We start from the raw sequence: 19,616 nt of genomic DNA on the forward strand, positions 1-19,616 counted from the left end.
CCGCACTCGACTTGCCTCTCGAGGAGAGGGCTCATAGGGCAGGCCTGCAGGCAGCACTTGTGTCACTGACGGACTCCTCTTCCACTCATGGAGGGCAGTCCTATGAACCAGAAGGTAAGTCCTCGGGAAGGAAGCACAGGTCGTCCCATAAGCCTCCTTATAAGCACAAGAGGAGGAGAACCGCAGACGCTGTCGACCCCCCGTGCTCCCTCCAAGTTCGCCCGTGTGGGATTCTGTAGAGGAGGAGAGCGTGTACACCCAGCTTCTGGCAGCCGTTCGTGGCCTCACAGACAGGGTGAACAGCTTCGAAACCCACCCTCGGCAGGCCGAGGCCGTCGGCTCAGCGTAGGCCTCACTTGATCCCCTGCCTTCTTTTCAGGAGCAAAGGCATCCTGAAACCATTTCGCTTTATGCGAACTTGGAGGGAGCACGGGGGAGTCGACCACTGACATACCAACAGCATATGCCATGGTATGTCAGTGGTCGCGATGGCACATGCCACAGGCCAATAAACGATCTCGGAGTCTCTCAGCCAAGGTGTTCCATCCCGACTCACAGTCTGTGCTGGTTAAAGCTCAGGAGTCTGTGCGTGCTCGCGAGGATGTAAAAAGGTAATTTCATCCACCCACAGCTGGAACGGCAAGTAGTCAGCTCACACATACATGTGTCTGGAGACGTCAGGAACCCTGGTCGGGTAACACACGCCGGGGTTTCAGCGGGCAAGGTCCGGCCCGGCCTGGGCACTATCCGGGGGAACGTCTACCCCAGTCAGGGGCAAATAGGACGGCCCAACGCGGGCGCCCCCCCAGGGGTCCAAGGACTCGTTGGACCCACTGCCAAATGTGGTTCTCCCTGAGCTATCCGTGCGGCCCGCTGGGGCTGGATGCACTGTCTCACGAGTGGCCGGGAGGAATATTGTACGCTTTCCCTCCATTTAATGTTGTTTTTGGCGGCCTGTTTTAATTTTAGTTTTAGTCTAGTCTTTGTGCAGGTGAAATGGAAATGATGATTTCTCAGTGCAATGTACTATGTATCTTCAGTTACAAGTTGTACGTTTTTATATTTACCCGTATTAGTGTGGACAGGGCCTTAAGTTTTCATTAACGCTACCACCACAGCTGCGTCTTGTGAATCTAAATACTGACGCGACGAGCGGGGATTCAGGAAGTAACGTAACCTGATACCCTTGATTCCACTGGTACTGGAGAGAATACGCCAGGGCTCCTACCGAGTGCTGTTAGTGTCTCCACGCTGGTGCCTTCTTGACCGAGAAAAGGCAGACAGTGAATTTTTGGCGCTCTGTGGATTGAAGACAACAAATCCGACAATGCCATCAGCGTTCACTCCCTGAGGGACATAACATAACAGCCAATCAGCATTCACTCCCTGCAGTCCAGAGTGAATGCAGCAGGAGGAGAGTGATTGTTGCCGTTTGTGGACTCCCGCAGCTCTATATCTAAATAATATAATAGTATATATTTTATAGGTATCTATATAATACAATATAATATATAATATCAAGGCCAAATGCTGTAGGCGCCTTCGGATGATATTATGAATTAAAGTTTGCGCCGGGTTCTCGGACGTCTCTGGTACTTCCACAGCAAGTAAAGACTCGTAGTGGGGGTTATCTCGGCCAGAGTCCTGCACGGGTTCGGGGACCTGCGGGTAATTTGGATGAAACTGAATGAAAAACATTATACTGGGTCGGAGATGGGTGCGGGTCGTGTCGGACGCCTGAAAAGCACGGGTCGGTCGCGGGTTTTGCGATTGCGAACGAGACATCTTCGGTGCTGGATATGTTATTCAGGACGGGTCTCGGTATCAATTTACTGCGGGTATGTAAGAGTGCAGAATGTAATTCGCGCTACTGTCGGAACACGGGTCGGATACGGTTTTAAGTATTGCGGATACGGGTGTCAAAATCTTTACCGTACCGCAAATTCAAACCGGTGTACTCCCGTTTATACCATTCACCCCTAAATCCCAGCTATTGGCAATGATCTGTATTAGGTCTGTAGCGTCAGTGGGTCCCACCCCCTATAGGCGGGTTTGAAAATGAGGAACTAGAGCCCCCCCCTTTTACAGTTCCTGCTTAAATTCCGCAAAAATCGTAATCTTGCGTAATTTAAAGCAGGAAGTGTGAGATAGATACAGATCTCTCCCGTCATGAGGGGAAATTGAGGCATTCATGCACGACCAATCAAAAATATGACTGGGTTTCTAATGATACAAAGCTTAATGCAAATGTGTGAAGTGTCCCTCTAAGATTGCCTATTAGCATGGACCAATAATACTTCCGTAGATTCATGACCTCAAAAGAAGCGACATCACGCTCAGCAAAACAGAGCTAGAAGCCAACGTAGAAACGCCGTTTTTCTATCCTTATTTGTTCAATGTTGTGAACATTGGAAAAAAACTGGAAAGACAACGCTACAGTGAGTTACATTACCCTGGAAGACCTTTCACTTTGTGCTCCAAACACATTTCAACTACACAGTGACCATCTGATAACAAGCAGGCAACGAATATAAGGCGGGCTGAAAACTAACTAACCACCACCTAAACACAGTATGAAAACTGTCTAAAACGAATTCATGATTTTAAAATCATGATTTCATCTCCGTTACAGAAGAGGCCTTACCTGTAAGGTTTGTCGTCTTCAAAGTCCTGTTTGTTGTGAGTCGGTTTCAGATAATTACACTCAATCACACCAATGACTCCGATGCCTATCTTGTGTTTAGCCTGATAGGAGCACATAAACCCAAGTTGAAGTATAAGAACTAATAAAAAGCCACAGATTAAAATTTTGCACGCAAGCACACACTCACTCTTAGCTGACAGCCGACACGATGATACGCCTTGATGAGTCGGTTCTTGTAGTACATCATGAGGCCATAATGCTCCTTGCTCTTGTTGTCCCCAAAGGTGATGGGGATTTTTTGTTCCTAGAACGGGACTTAAGGAAGACTCTGTAACCGGAAGACTGCTGTTGATTCTTCACAGAATGAAAAACATTTCATGCATGGATAAACCAAACACACACACACAAACTGATCAAGAAGACTGTTGTGACGAATCTGTCTCTCTGATGCCTGAAGTTGTAATGTTGGGTGACACGTGGCTCAGGGGTTAGCACTGCTGCCTCAGGTAGCATTCACACTCCCTCCGTCCGTCTACGGATCTCATTGACTTTGCATGGGGGGCTCTCAAAATGTGGGTCCGTCCGTTCGGTCGGCTCCGTGGCCTGCTTAAAAAGTTGAGAAATGTTCAACTTTTCAGGCAATGACGGATCCGTCGGCCAATCAGATCCCATTTTGCAAATATACTCAAATACACTGGTGAATGAAATCGCCTTTGTAATACAACCGGGAAAACACATGGATACGTCAAAAAGCCCCCATCCATCGACGGAAGCATGAGGTGTGAATGCAGTGTCACATTAAGAAGGTCCGGGGTTTGAGGCCATTGCCATCAGGAGGTTTTTCCACTGTTTAACCGGGGTGCTCTGGTTTCCCCCACTCCATAGGACATAACCACAGAACACTAGCTCCTAGCCTTCCCTTAACAAAGAGAAGCCTGCCATAAACTGGAGTTGGATCCAAGGCGCTTCACCGTGTAGCAGCCCACTGCCCCTGGATTAAATGCAGAGAATGTACTCATTAATGATTTCCTCTGCAAGTAAAAGCTGGAAAGTTTATGGCTGGAAGAAAAGGATACCACACTATCGGGTTTGTAGGTGAATAAGTTGTTGCTATATCTAAGGCCCTCAGAGATATTATGAGTCGCCACCATCTGTCCTCGAATGTTGATCCGCATAGATGTCTCCAAGTAGAGGATGCTGCAGTATGCCTACGTTTAGTATAGAAAAAAAAACTAAATAAAACCTCAGACACACAAGAAAAACGAAAATAACTAAGAAAATTATTCACATCTAGCCGTGTCTCAAGTATCATAATTGTATTTATCAGTAAATATATTTGATTTATTTGGTCTTTGCAAAGTGCTTAAGTACATAACATTTTACAATGAATACATCAGGTTTTCTTATGAATTCCCATGTCTAAACTGTTCAAAATGACAACATTAATATTATGGTTTTAGAAATACGGTTATCTTAATATCATCATAAATTGATGTTGCATCATGATGGTCTGATCCCTTTCTCTGCATTCTGTATGTGGGTCTTCCCCCAGAGCTACAGGGTGTTCATGTGTACCATGCGGTCAGCTGAGGTCGCTACTACTTACACGCAAGGAGGAGTGAATCTCAGGGACTGAAGTGTCTGAAGTGTCTATGTCATCATAGAGAATGCGGATATCATTCGCTGTGGTGAAATCCAACTCCGTATTCCCTTCAGATGTGCTATGATGAATGAAAAGACATAAAGATATCAGATATTTTTACTTGCTTTGTATTACAGGACTCAAGAGGTATAATTTAGCCGCAAACATTCTAAAACATTATTTTGTGTCCGTCCCGACCCTAGACCGTCAAATGTCCCAACACGCCGTGTTCTGTGGGCTTAAAGCTTTAATGTCAAACTTTGCTTGATAAGTCAAGTAACCATGGGGATGAACCCAGACCTGCGGAGGTTCCAGATGATGATCTTGGTCCCGGTGGGGCCCTCGATAGCTCGGAGCTCAGTGAGCAGCTCTTCCTCAGTGTTGAAGGGTGAGTGGGCCAGTATGTCCCTCAGACTGGCCCGGTCATTCTCCCTCCACTTGAGTAGTCACTCGGGTCAAGGAAGTTCTTACTAGGCTAGGTGGATGTAACCGATATTCTCCTCTCCTTTGATCGACCCCTTTAACATCAGTGTCGTAGCAGGAAAAGATAGATCCAAGTTTAACAATATTATTACATTGTGAACCATGTCTCAAGTTGGATAGCCAGTGTAAGGTTAGGTCTAGCTACTACTCTAGCTTTGTCTATACTTGGGCACAAGGATATTATATATGGAGAACATGGAACCAATAACAATTATAATCCCAAAAAAAATGCAGAAAAAAAAAAATCTCTAAAAAGGCCCTAGACAAGGAACCAAATATAGTTTGATTAACATATCCACAGTTATTTACTTCATGGGTTAGGGTTAGGGTTAGGACAATAAAACGGACAACAAAATATAACTGGACAAAAAAATATATAAATATATTTCCTCCAAGAAAGTTCCATCGAGAAAAGGGAAAAATAATAATAATTTTGTCGTTGCTTAATCAGCATTTCCTCTTTGATGAGTAGAATTTCCTCTAAAAACAGTAGAATGATCAAGAAGACACAACAACAATGACCAGGAACACATTGTAGACACATTTGACATATACTGGATATCTCAAGGATATTCTGTTTTGCTTCCGGTTTCCTAATGCTTATGATGGGCACAGAGATGTGCTTGGCTCCGATCTTCTCCAGGTAAGTCTGTGACAGCATGCCAACACACAGGCCATTCTTTGATTTGGATAAAATGATGGCATCCTTGCCCAGACGCATTGAGCCGCACTTGAAACCATTGCCATACATTCCAATGGGAGGTTTGCCGTTGACAGCTTTTTTGTCGCTGAATCCGAAGCTATAATGGAAAAGGAAAATACGCTCATGCATCAAGCACTAACTTCTCAGAACGATCATGAATAAAGTGAATTCCCTGACGTCATGATATTATAAATAATCATCGATATTGTAAATTATCAACTATTACCTGAGCATCTCATGCATCAAGTCACGGCTGACTCCGCTTCCGTTGTCCCTGAAGGTAAGACACTCGTTTTTTTTGATCTGGGTCTTATCGATCCATATCTCTTTGGCATCAGGGTCGTATGCGTTGTCTACGTGAAGGATTGAGGAAAATTAACGAAAAACTATTCCAAAAAAAGGAACTGAAACTAATGTATGCTACCACATAAACCCAAACAGGAGGTCTCACCTATGAGTTCAGCAATAGCACTGAAGGGCCCGGTGTGGCTGGTCGAGTTGGTGTGGAGAAACTTTGTGCTAAGCTGTAATGGGAACATCCATTACTGATTACACAACACTGTAGTGATTCAAAATTACTTCAAGGGAAGGAACATTCATCAGGATCAAATATATGACATCAATATTCATGATTGACTCCAAAACGCTATAACACATCTGTCTACAACTAAATCGATCCAAACCCAAAGCCGAATCAATAAGGCCAAACATGAGTAACCCTGATGAATCTACACTGATGGTCCTCATTAAATAATAATAATAATACATTTAATTTAGAGGCGCCTTTCAAGACACCCAAGATCACCTTACAGAGCATATAGTCATCATAAATCGTTTAAAAAAACAAGACATTGTGGAAAAAATAAATAAATAAACATAAAAAATTAAAAATAAATAAACAAAAACAAAACAAACAATCAAAACAGTGATCAGTTAGACGTTGTGTGCGAGTTTGAACAGGTGAGTTTTGAGTTGTGACTTGAAGGTTGTAATGGTGTCTGACTGTTTTATGTGTGGGGGGAGGGAGTTCCAGAGCCTTGGTGCTGAAAAGGAATCATTCCTACGTACTAACCAACCCCAAACTACTGCCTCTGCTACTCTCTGGAAATCAGTGACCAATTGGAATAAAGTAGCATTGTAATCAAGTGTGTAAAAGCGTTTAATATCGACAAATACAAAGAAAATAAATCTCTTCACGGGCGCAGCCATTTTTGTTGAGAGCGTCATCACTGCACTCGGTCTGCTCTCAGAATCCCGAGAGATGAAGACAAAATGGGGGCGTACCTCCGTGAAATGCCGCAAGAAAGCTGGGAGATTTCCCCACTTGCAACTCGGAAGGCTAGTGTCCGAGGCATCTGGATAACACTATCAGCCCTGAGGTGGGTCTGGAGCTTAAAATTCACATCTAATTTCTCAGATGCAATTTCCTGCATTCTTGTCCATTTTAGGGTGACCTGCTGGACATTGGCTAATCCTAAATCCAGTGTTTCCCCCACGTTCACACAGCAGCGGCGCGCCGCCGCTGCTGAATTTTCTCCGCCGCTGCAATAAAAATCCTTCTCCTAATTATTATTATTTTTTTACCTAGCTCCTTTTAGAAAATGTACAGCGCGTAACGTCAATTGCGCAGCACGCGGCACATCGTCACGTAACCAACATCAAAGAAGAAAAATACACAGCGAGTGTGGCAGTTGTTGGCAGTAGGCTACCCTACACGGTTGCAAAGTTACATTGATTCTAGCAGTAGCGAGTGAAGCGGAAGATCGAAGAAAGAAGGAAAGAGAGAGACAGAGAGAGAGAGAGACAGACAGAGAGAGAGAGAGAGAGAAAGTAAGTTGCTAAAATGTGTCGCTACATGACCACCAGTGTTAAAAACCCTCTGAGCCCAATCATTTTATAAACCATCTATAAACCGCAACCTCCGTGCCGTTTTTCCTCTAGTATTGTGTGTGTGTATGTAGGCCTATGTGTGTGTGTGTGTGTGTGTGTGTGTGTGTGTGTGTGTGTGTGTGTGTGTGTGTGTGTGTGTGTGTGTGTGTGTGTGTGTGACACAAACGGCACGGAGGTTGCGGTTTATAGATGGTTTATAAAATGATTGGGCTCAGAGGGTTTTTAACACTGGTGGTCATGTAGCGACACATTTTAGCAACTTACTTTCTCTCTCTCTCTCTCTGTCTGTCTCTCTCTCTCTCTGTCTGTCTCTCTCTTTCAGTGGCGGTTTTAGGCACGGGCGAACCAGGCAGTCGCCCGGGGCGGCATATTTGTGGGGGGCGCCAAGTCACATGGGGGGCGCCACGAGCAGTAAAAAAGAAATCGCGCTGCGTAGCGGTTATCAATGAAGTACTACATAACATTGTGTTGGGAATAGGTGTTTTGGCGGCCCCTCTGGCTGCAGGCGCACACCTGCTCGTTGAGAAGGTGCCGTGCGCAGACGGAATGAAACCCCCACTGAAGCCCGTAGGTTCACGATACGATACATTTTTGGTTTAAATATTACTATACAAAAATATAAAAATCTGTAAATGAAGCCACAAAAGGCAAAGTTACAACACCAATAATCCCATCTACAGTAATACACAGGACTGTTTGAATAGGATTTAAGTGCATATTCTCCAGATTCATGTATTCCAATGTAAAGGGTACAAAAAAATTCCGGTCGGGGGGGCATGCCCCCGGACCCCCCTAGAGGGTTCGGGGACCACACCACCGCTGCTGAATGAAATGCTGCGGGAAACACTGAAATCCCTCCTGATTCATTGCCTATACATTCAGTTGCAGGGCCTGCACGAGAGAATAATATTTAACGGAAAGAAACAATAACCAATTGACAAGTCACGCCCCCCGTCGTTACCATGACAAACTCAGACAAACAAACCAGATAACAAAAACATGGAATAATGTCAGTTGACAGTATATCAAAGCAGGTTTTGGAGAAGTCTTGGGCCAAAAATAATTTAATTTCTTCCAGAAGCAATCAAAGGGGACTACATTAGCCTACGCTACGGGGGGGGGGGGGGGGTATATTCAAAACTCTAAAATACGTACAGAGGGTGAGAAGTTTAATTCAATTGTTATTCTGGGATCAGTTTCCAGAAACCATCGTTAGCCTAAGTGGTTCATGAAGTTTGTCATACGAGCATCAGACAATTTTCACACCACTTCCCGAAAGCAACGTTGCGTAACGAACGTTGTGAAAACACTCGTAGCTAACGAGGGCTCCAGGGGTACTCGTAGAGTGCTAAGAGCATCGTTACTTTAGCCTCGGTCGAGTTAACAGCTGGACATTCTGTGGTATTGTAGCTATGTGTTTTATTAAAACAGCAAAATCGCAATGCCCCAAAAACAGTGTTTACCGCCGATATATTACTCGTAGACTACTGTTTGAAACAGCAGATTTAATCAGCAAAGAGTGATGGGGAGATATTTTGTTACTGCCAAATAATATAGGTACAGCTTCACATAACGACATTCCTGCGTCGCTTCCCCAGAGCCAATTTCAGCACTGTGTCAGTGGACAGTTACAAGCCTACGAACGTCAACAGAGCAGTGCACTCTTGTTCATGTTAAAGGACAAATCCGGTGTAAAAATGATTTGGGAAATGTTTGGTATGATAACGAGTTGGATCGTTCGTTTTGGAGCACAACAACTGCATATAGAGGCATTCTTCAGTTGGCTGTTTTTAGCAGATTCTATCAAAACGCTATAAACTTGGAACGATAGGGGCATGTGTTATGGTAAGAACTACATCGCTATTATAAACCTCTTAAAAGGCTAGAAGTAGCCCGACACCTCTTTGGTAGTATAATAAGGGTCTTAACATATAAAACGAGGCATTGATAACTCTGTAAGTGTACAGATTGTTTACTCCAAGCTGTACACTTACAAAGTTATCAATGCCTAGTTTTATAAGAAACTTATTATACTACCAAAGAAGTGTCGGGCTACTTTTAGCCTTTTAAGTGGTTTAAAATAGCGATTTAGTTTTTACCATAACAAATGCCTAGCCTGGTCCTACCAGACTCTCGTAATTCATTTCAATTGTACAGAGTCTGGACCTTCGCCATTGACAAATGTTAAATCACTTGAAGGCGGGTGTCTTTTGAAGTTTAAAACTATTGGATCTGCCCAGTGCCACTCTGGATCTGCCATAATCGTTCCAAGTTTATAGCGTTTTGGTAGAATCGGCTTAAAACAGCAAACTTAAGAATGCGTCTATGCACGCTTTTTTGCTCCCAAACAAACATTCCAACTCTTTATCATACTAAACATATCCCAGATTCATTTTACACCGGATTTGTCCTTTAAGGGGATTTTTGGGAAACGCACAGAAGTTTTTTACGAAATTTCGAAAGATCATTCGTGTGAATGTTCGTACGAGCGTGGATCCATCGGTATCGGGATACTGGGCCCTGGTCTGCCGCACAGTCTGGTCCACATTACACACTTTTTCTTGTCCTGTTGTGGCTTGGGAAAAGGGATGAAATATACCCCATTCTGCAGCTTCCCAGGATACCGACTGTCCGTGTTACATGCACTCCAAGCACATCGTTTGACCATGCATTTTTTTTTAACGACAGCAAGTCAATAGTTAATTGACCTTAGCGACAGGTCAATTAACTATTGACTTATTATATATTACGTATTTTAGAAGTAGTATGCTCACTGCTTGATAGAAGATGATTTTGTAGCTAAGTTATTAATGCTGTTGCATGTCCTTTCCACTAGATGGCAATGAAAGCTAAAGTAAGGAGAACATTGTCAACTAATGTAGGCCTACTATAACTTCAATACTTTATAACTATAATTTTTTTACCATCCTAATTTCATCGAACCATCTTCATCCGTCATAAATCTCTTCTTACCCATGTCTTGTCATATTAATCGGCAATGCTTTTTCTTTTCTATATATAATTTTTAAAAGCTTATAAAGATCCGGGGCTAGTTAAGTGAGTCAGTCCCAAACGCCATCCCGCTCCTCCGCTGGGCGTTGAGGTTTTTGAGGTAGTTTCCCAGTTAATTACTAAATTAGGCTATCACTCTTTCGGGGAAAATCTGCATCCGAAATTAAACTGTTGCGATACTAATGCACACCTTCATGTTATCATAAATAAAATGACCTTTACCCTTCGGTGCTGCCATTATGACAGCTGAATCAATTCCACACCACAGAATGGGAAACTGTTTTCAGGAAGGGTCTCGTTTCCAAACGCATTTCTCTTTGTCTGGTTTTTGATCTTTAAACAAATGTGTATTGTTGAACAGCATTCCGACCTTGCCTTGTTTGCAGACAGTTCTACTCTCTATGAAATGGGTTTAGCGTAGAAAACTGAAACTGGTATTGATCTTCAAAAGGAGACGTAGTTTCTATAGTATGGATATATCGATCCGCCCATCGCTCACCTGAGGGATGAGCGTGACACGGCCTACCAAACTATAACGAGGGTATTGACAATGGAAGCGTTAGAAAGGTGAACATTGTACTCTGATGCTTTTAGCAAGCTGAACTCAATATCATTAAAACGTGTTTAGACATTGGTTGCCATGGGAAATATGCAATGTATCCCGTAAAATTGTAACGTTCCACTTTATTTTCTGCGGTGATCATCGATATATTTCGCTCGTGGGAAGTCGTTAAGATAAGTACTGGCATAATTCTACCAATCGATACAGATGATATGTTAACCTTACCGTACTCAGTGGGATCCCGCGGTCCGTCTTTGCAGCTGCCATGTTTCCGGGAAACCGAAACTAACTCTAGAGTGCGGAACAAGTTAAAACCCGCCCAATGCAAACCGTCCCAGAAACCAGTGTTCAACGGTAGACCATGAGGCTCCATACACAATAGAAAACGCATCATAAGCATAAGCTTAATATCTGTATCGAATGGTCGGTTAAATCACACCCCTCAGGAGGAGTCAGTCAGACCAACACCCACTTGAATATGCGCCCCTCTAGTGTCGAAGGATAGGCTACCACATCAAGGGATCAAATACTGCCATAAACAGCAAGATTTCACCTAACACACACAGTGGCGCGGGGAGGGGGGTGCTGAGGGTGCTGCAGGAAAAAAAAAAAAAAAAAGTTGTTCTTAATTTTTATATATTAAAGGCACCCAGTGCAACTTTATGTAAACATTCAATGAAAAATAAACATTCAATTTCTAGTCTTTTTTACACGTAGTAAGTTTCAATAACTCCATACCATTACATATCGACATTCAAGGAGCAAAGATGAGACGTCGCTGTGTGGTGAGAACTGATAGAAAATCGTAAACAACAACAATCGCCGGTGGGGAGAAGCCATTTTTCCATTGACTGGAAGCCTGCTTTATTTATTGTAGGTTACAAAAAATAAAGAAAATGGCGGCATTGTTGTTGTTATCGATTTTCTATCAGTTCTCACCACACAACGACGTCTCATCTTTGCTGCTTGAATGTCGGTATGTAATGGTAGGAGGTTATTGAAACTTACTACGTGTAAAAAAGACTAGAAATTGAATGTTTATTTTTAAGCCCTGAAAGTTGCACTGGGTGCCTTTAAATATATATATATTAAAACGATATAACAAATAATTAGGCTTTGGGGACGAAAATAGACGTGGGAAAAATGTGTTTGCTAGTTTTTAGCTATAACAGGCATGCATGGAGATCTTGCTATATGGGGTTCGCGGGTTCACAGGGTTTGCGGAAGTTGTTAAAGAATAAAGAAGAACGTGAACGAACAGAATGGCGCAAAAGAGAATTTTAGATTTTTTCGGCAAAAATGCGAAAATGGACATTCAGCCAATGATGAAGAGGTTTATCGACAACACACCGGAACGGAAGTCTACATTTGGAGTCTTCAAATAGATAAGACCATGCATTTGTATTCATTTTTTGGTTATTGCTGCCGCCGTGCAGAATCTGTGTACTAGGCATTGTCATGTTTGTGGTATTAGTTTAGTGAGTGTGGACTGTTTGTGCGCGCTCTCTGCCAGGGCAATTGGTCTGGATTTAAGCTGCTTGGAACCGACGTGGGACGCTCGGAATCGGGTGGAAATTAGGCGATTTAATGTATTTGTGACTCTTTTTGTGAGTGTGTGTATCCGGGACGCCGGTGCCCACGGACTGAAGTTGCAGTGACGGGATGGTCTCAATGGCTACCAGAAGGAGGGACGTTAGACCATCGTTTGAACGTGTTTTCATTAACTGTGTGTGGGGGGGGATTTGGGGAGAGAACTGATTAGATTGCGTGTTGGAAATCGTGTGTGGGTTTTGGGGGAATGTTTTAGAAGCGGTTCTCTCCCGGTGTCCCGAATGCACACACACACACACACACACACACACATACACACAGTCACAAATACATGCAATCGCCTATTTCCACCCGATTCCGAGCGTCCCACGTCAGTTCCTAGCAGCCTAAATCGAGTCCATTTGCCCCAATTTATATTCCCCTGTCAGAGGGAATAGTAATTGGTGGCAATTTGTCTGGATTTAAGCTGCTTGGAACTGAAATTAAAAAATTAATGTTTAGCACTGCCAAAAGCAGGACTTGTATTATGAAATGCAATTGAACCGGAAATCCTGAAGATTGTACCATGCACGGCATGAGGAATAAAGCATTCAAATTAACTCCGACATTGCGTGTACCTGGTGATTTATTATAGTCAAGTACAAATCAGAATACTTAACGTAGACGTATTTAATACTCTGTCTTAATGACATATTCGGCGATCGGATGTCGTGGAAAAAAAAGTGTTAGTTTGCAACCGATATATAGGCCAATTCGATTTTTTTGTGTGTGTGAGCGAGAGACCGGGAGTGTTCAAGTTTATGTCCAAGTTTTTATTTTCCATATGCAACACGTAGCCTATATATTGTGTATAAGAATATTTTCCCCCCATGTAAATACTGTATCTTATATTATAGACAGTACCGCAGCACCCCCACTCAAAATACCTTCCTGCGCACCTGAACACACACACACACACACACACACACACACACACACACACACACACACACACACACACACACACACACACACACACACACACACACACACACACACAAACACACAATCAGAACAGCTCAACTATTCTATATTTTATCTCAAATCTATTCAAACTTGATCACATCATAATTTGTTTAACTCTTTACGTTCTGTTTCCGAACCATTTATTTATTTGTTTGCTCAATTTAGAATCTGTTCAAATCCCTAACTTGATTTGAGCCATTTAACGTTTCTTTACTTGTTAAACTATGTGGCTATACTAAATCATATTCAACCTCACTTTGCACAACAGCACTCACCGCATTTTCTGCAGGAAATGCATTTTCTAGAGTTACACATTTTAAACCAAGTGTAACACGACTGTCCACTGGGTAGGGTGGTACTGGTATGCTGGATACCACTGGACCACATATACACCACTGGACTCTCCCACTTCTGGTGTCCCTGAAAGTCAAAGGGCGGGACGACTTATCCCACGCACACCTGTTGGTGAAATAGGGCCGCTTGTCTCACATTTGCATGTTGTTGTGGAAGCTTTCAGAAGGGGATTTCAAGTGTATTTCTATAGTGGCCAGTCTACATGCTGTTCATTCAAAACCATTACTGACACTTAGTTTACTATTGCTGGAAGAGATTGTGTTCACTGAAAATATCAAATTACGCGCATGCAGTTCCCTACCTCCAGCATCGTGATTGTACAGTGACCATGGTGTACACATTCAGCATAAGATAATACACATAAAATGATCTTTATAAAACTGTTGGACCATGTAACCAAGAGGGGGAAAACCAACATTAATCTCTTATATGTGTCCTATCAATTTACCACTTACTCTTTCCATAGTTCCCTTTAAAAAATGTCGATATTTTTGTCTACAATTATTTGACATTTTTAGTCTTTTAAAATAGCCCAAAGACATATTTAAAGTTGTAAAGTTATAAATGAAAGGAGCTACACCACAAAAAAAGATGAAGCTGGTTTGACCTCTGAGGGTCACACGGTCAGAGATACTCAATCTTGGAATTGTTTTAGAAGGATTGAAATTAGAACGTTGAATACGTTTGACATTGTAGTAAATGCAAGCATATCTCGGACATAGTTGTTGCTGTAAATTGTAGTTGAGATGCTGCTGGAAAAATAAAATGGATGGACGTCTCAGCGATGATAGGAAAGCTGTCCCTTATTTACATTTAAAAAAAGCATCTCAGAAACGTAAATCTGTATGTTTTGTTTATCGTCCCCCGAAGTAACAATAAAGGTCAGGAGTGGAGTGTGGCGGCATCTTAGTGCACCGGCATTACAGCTCGAGCCAAACTAGAGGCCTTCACTGGGTGGTAGTGGGGAGACTCAGAGAAATGTTAAACCTCCATCTCAACTCCATATCTACTGAACTAATGTTGACAACAAAGCGAAAGTAAAGTCAGTGTTGTACAGCAGGTGCACAGTAGACTATTTAGATATGATTGGTAATCATCAATAACAATACCTTAGTGTCTCTTTTCCTCTCCCTTCTGTAGACTCTTCTACATACTGCACCACCCTTTCATAAGACCAAATTAATATAATATAAACTCACCTAAGATCTATTTAGTGATGTTGATTGTCTCTGATGCTAAACGTCCTTTTGTTATGTTGGGCTACATGATATAGGATTTTATTGATATCATTATTGAAATCACTATCGATCAGCATTGAATACCGATATGTGCAGGTTATTTTACGCTACGAGCAGGTTAAAATATTACACTTTACCACTTTTAAATGTGTATTTATGTAAACATGTAGGCTATGCTGTTGCATGAATAAATATACATTACAATAGCTATAGATTATATAGCTATAAGTAATGCAATTATTTGTTTATTAATACAGCCTAGACCTAAATATAAACATTTGACTGATGGATCATACATAAGCCGTGGCCTACGGGAGAAGAACATTTAGAAGGTGCACTGTGTAGGATTTAGTGGTGTGGTTGCAGATTACAAACAACTGAATTCCCTCTTCTCACCTCTCCAAATAACGCAGGAGATGCTACGGTGCCCTGTACTGTTCCAAATGGTCTCTGACAGCATCGAGTAGCCAAGTGTCAAGTGATGATATTCCTTGATAGATGCGTACAGTTTATTGAGTCGGTAAAGCTACGGGTTTATCACAGGCTTGGGAAAGCCACGGATACCAGATTTCTTCATTATTTTGATCAGAGCATTTGATTTATTGATTGCTGTCAGTGTGTAAAGAGAATTTCATCAAAGACGACACCAAATATGACAAAAAAATACCTACCCTACCCTCACCATCAATTAATATGAGTGTTCTCATTCTTTGTGACATGATTACATACAATTTTAATGGAATCATGAACCAACATGTTGAACACCCTATGAAAGCCAAAGCCCGCTCCCTAATGCATCATTCAGCCTCAGGAGGTCTGCCTTGTCTGATGAAGGACCAATGGCAAAGCCTCAGGACTAATTAAAGATCACACAAACTTAAAATATTAGTGTAAAGAACAATCTTAACCTATTGATTATGTTTTCAAGAATCAAAAATCAAAACATTTAATTGCCATTGTTCTACATGAATGAAAAAAAGTAAATACCTTATATCCCGTCACTATAAAATATATATCTTTGACCTAAGTCTCCCTTACAACAATGCCCTGCATTACAGAACAATATAAAAAATCACATGTAGTTACAACAAGCAGGAGACAATAAAGCACTATTATATAAAAACACTAAATTATCAAACATAAAAGAGTAATCAAAATATTAGAAGTTTACTAGATAAAAATCATTAAAAGAAGGTAATAAAGCTGGAATCAAGACTAACTCCTCCAGGCCGAGGCCATCCAGGAGCCTAGCCCTCGACTCGGCATATCATAGCTAAACGCTCTCTTTGCCAAAACCCAAAGGCACCCATGGGATCTGAAGGTCATCGTATGTTTTGACCTTGTTTTACATCTATTGACCTGGAAAGCAGTGAAATGAGATAGGTGGGGAGTTAACCCATAACAGCTTAATAAACATAGATTCCAGTGATAGTCGCTTCACTATTTAAAACGTACTATATATACACTCTCTCTCTGAATGTGTAGTTGAAGTAACCAACATGGGTCAATGGTACTGCTGTGAAGTAGGACCTGTTCCAATATCTCCTCTTTGACGTTGCATTTTTCTGAACAAGTCGTCTATTCCGTTTTTGACCTCCGCTTCCGTACTGTGAGACAGAGATATAATAATACATATTGTGTGCCATTTTAATTAGATACATTTATTGTATTATATTATGTGTAGATGAGAGGGAGAGAGAGACTGACCGTGCCGTAGTCTGTTTGCACTCCTCAGAAAGGCTAGCTTTCTCCTCCTCCAACTGCACCACCTATTGGGGAATCACATGGTGTTTGATGTTCTAACAACTAACAAGATGTGTTGATTTTATTTGTATAAAACTCCATCTTGGTTGCTAACTCAAAGGTTTTCACAGTTGACAGTCAAGATTTCTACTCAATTATTTTCCTACCCTCACGTATTTTACCCTTAGGTACACTGAGAAACTGAGTACTGAGCTTGGCACTGAAGAGCTTAAGAAAAGACAAAACACCAGCAACACACTAAATGAAAAAGGCGTACCTTTGAGTTCAGGTTCTCTATTTGCGTCTTCAGGTCTTGGTTTTCTTGCGTTAGGCTTCTATTGGCCTCCAGTAACCGGTCTCGTTCTCCTCTTATCTCAACGTTCTCGTGAGTTGGGGCAGCAGAGCTTCTCAGGCTCATGTGCATTTCTGGCTCTCCTTCGTTACGCCTTGGTCTCTTCGTACCTTGAGGGGGGTTTTGTCAGAGAGAATTCACCTGTTATTACCAATGACTGCTGCTAGTGGACACACTGCATGCTAGAGAAATATTATATGAAATATTGTACCAGCTGTTACTCATAAACAAAACAAAGAACAGAAGGTGAAGAAAACAGGAGGTAAAAATATAGTACTATGTACCACCCAGACAATATAAAACACATTTTACCTGAAGGGCCCTCTCCTGAGGTCTGTGGTGTGTTCAGGGTGGAGGTCGTGTTGTCATGATCAAAAGACAGTTTCAGTACTCTGAATTATCATAGCAGCACAGTCACACGTAATAGAATTCCATATGTTAATCAATACATAAAGTATAATTCGTTTTTGTGTAAATGTCAGGCAGACCTAGCAACGACTTCCCTCCACCTGCCTGACTATCAATACAGTATTCAAAAGATACAGTATTAAAAAGATGATTATTGGCTACCTTAACTTATTCATCATGGAGAGCTTTTACGACATTAGCATGTAATAAACATTCAAAATCTTTATTATTCTGATAATGACAGAAAATCGAATAAAGCATTTTAATTCATGTTTAAATGTATAGTGCATATAATACAGTATAATGATATATATTCTTTCTTTACCTCTTGTAATTGGTCATTGTCTTGAGTCCTCTCGTCACTGTCAACATAAACAATTGTCAGAAATGCCAAGGTCAGTCAATGACCAGTTTTCTGTATGTCACTATATACTATTCTGAATGGAGGCAATGCTGCTAACTTTGTATTTTAACTGGGAAGAGTCAAGTTTGTCAAGTGTTCAAGTTTCACTTGACAAAACCACAAGTATCACAGTAGGCCTATGTGGCTGCAGTGATTGAATAAAGTTCAAACAGTCATGTATGTGATGATGATACCTAAAGCACTCAAAACCCTGAGACTCCCTGGACTCACTCCGTTTCCTGAGTGGGTACGTCATCGATGGGGTTGTGCCTCCTTTTTCTACTGTAGTCTTTTAACTTGGTTCCCAGACTTTGGAAAGTGTTCCTGTAAATCAAAAATATATTGTCAGACTTGTGTCTTGATAAGATGGACCGTGTTGTGGTTATATTTCATATAGTCTAAGCCTTCTAGGCTTCGCCTTATGGGCTTGCCCCGTGAGCGCCAAGGGCGTAACCACGCATTCTTTGGGGGGGTCGTGTCCCCCCCAATGTTGAGAAAATACTAACCTGTCCCCCCCAATATACAGCAGGATAAAATGTAAAATATATGTTCTCTTTTTATGAACCCTGTCAATGGATCGGTCTCTTGTTATGTCTTATTTATTTTCAATTTATTTCCGTTTGTTAAGTGTGTTAAGTGTGTGAACCCCCCCTACTAATTGTACACTTGTGCGATTTAGTTTGAAACCACCTCGCGACTTTCTGCGTTGTCATGGTTACCCCACACTCTTTCTTCAGTGAGAGCCAAGAAAGTAAAGTTGAGTAATGGAGGATTTGAGGTTACCTAAAAAGCAGAAGAAACTGGACCAACAGCCAAGCATACGCAGTTTTTTTTCAGACAGTAAGTAACTTGATACCGAGCTTTGAGTAAGCAAATAAAACGAATAGCATCGTAAAAGCAGAATAATAAATATAGCTCATGAAGGTCAGTCGCTGTTCTTTTGATAAAATGACATGGTTACGATGCAGGCAGCACAGAGAGAGAAGGAGAGAGACAGGCATGCTGAAAGCAGTGGCCAGACAGGGACATGCTCTGGACATGCAGGTGATAAGGTGAGAATTTTGAATGTGAGACTGGACAGCCTTACAACATTGTTTATAACCTGGGCCTACATCATGTCAGCAATACATAAAAGTAGCCTACTTCTAATACAAGCAGAATATAAAGACCTGCTTTGGGTATGTGGTATTTTTCCATTGGAAGCTATCCTTTTTGCTACAGTACTACTGGAAGAGCATAATTGTAATTGGTAGGTGTGTTTAAGGTCAGTAAGCAACTAACCAAAACAAAGTGTGTGTGTATGTGTGTGTGTGTGTGGGGGGGGGGGGGGGGGGGGGGCGGAGCAGACATTACATTATTACACTATTCCTTTAGATGTGAATTCAAATGGTCAATGTAGTCCTCGAAACTATGTTCTAAATGTCCACATTTTCATATATAAATATAGAATTGTAGGCAATGCACTTAACAAATAATAATAAAAAATTGGACCCCCCCAATGTCTAAACCATGGTTACGCCCTTGGTGAGCGCATGCAATGAAAATTTCAGGAATCCACGAATCAACGTGGGCACCGCCCACATTTCCCACGGTACCGTGTATAAAACATGGCGCACAGTAGAGTTT

The 19,616-nt window shown here is 41.8% G+C and overlaps 1 protein-coding gene and 1 long non-coding RNA gene across 3 annotated transcripts in view; both read right to left on the reverse strand.

Annotated features, from left to right (window-relative positions):
* morc3a (MORC family CW-type zinc finger 3a) overlaps positions 1–11,377 on the reverse strand; it is a 49,389-nt gene extending 38,012 nt beyond the window's left edge. Inside the window, exons 1-9 of one of the 2 annotated variants that reach the window (XM_056579336.1) lie at positions 11,162–11,377; positions 5,924–5,996; positions 5,699–5,825; positions 5,343–5,569; positions 4,587–4,728; positions 4,251–4,365; positions 3,721–3,852; positions 2,832–2,948; positions 2,645–2,745 (exon numbers count right to left, since the gene is read on the reverse strand). In XM_056579336.1, coding sequence (XP_056435311.1) covers positions 2,645–2,745; positions 2,832–2,948; positions 3,721–3,852; positions 4,251–4,365; positions 4,587–4,728; positions 5,343–5,569; positions 5,699–5,825; positions 5,924–5,996; positions 11,162–11,203 — 1,076 coding nt within the window. In that variant the 5' untranslated portion in view covers positions 11,204–11,377. The remainder of the gene's footprint in view (positions 1–2,644; positions 2,746–2,831; positions 2,949–3,720; positions 3,853–4,250; positions 4,366–4,586; positions 4,729–5,342; positions 5,570–5,698; positions 5,826–5,923; positions 5,997–11,161) is intronic. The other variant, XM_056579333.1, reaches the window with a different exon arrangement.
* Positions 11,378–16,109: 4,732 nt separating this feature from the next.
* LOC130373127 (uncharacterized) lies at positions 16,110–17,725 on the reverse strand. The gene is made up of 3 exons (XR_008893477.1): positions 17,105–17,725; positions 16,792–16,853; positions 16,110–16,691 (listed from the first exon to the last, which is right to left on the reverse strand). It is a non-coding gene; the product is annotated as an uncharacterized LOC130373127 (long non-coding RNA).
* Positions 17,726–19,616: the final 1,891 nt, after the last annotated feature.

Source organism: Gadus chalcogrammus, chromosome 20 (assembly GCF_026213295.1).
Source record: "Gadus chalcogrammus isolate NIFS_2021 chromosome 20, NIFS_Gcha_1.0, whole genome shotgun sequence".
Lineage (NCBI taxonomy): Eukaryota > Metazoa > Chordata > Actinopteri > Gadiformes > Gadidae > Gadus > Gadus chalcogrammus.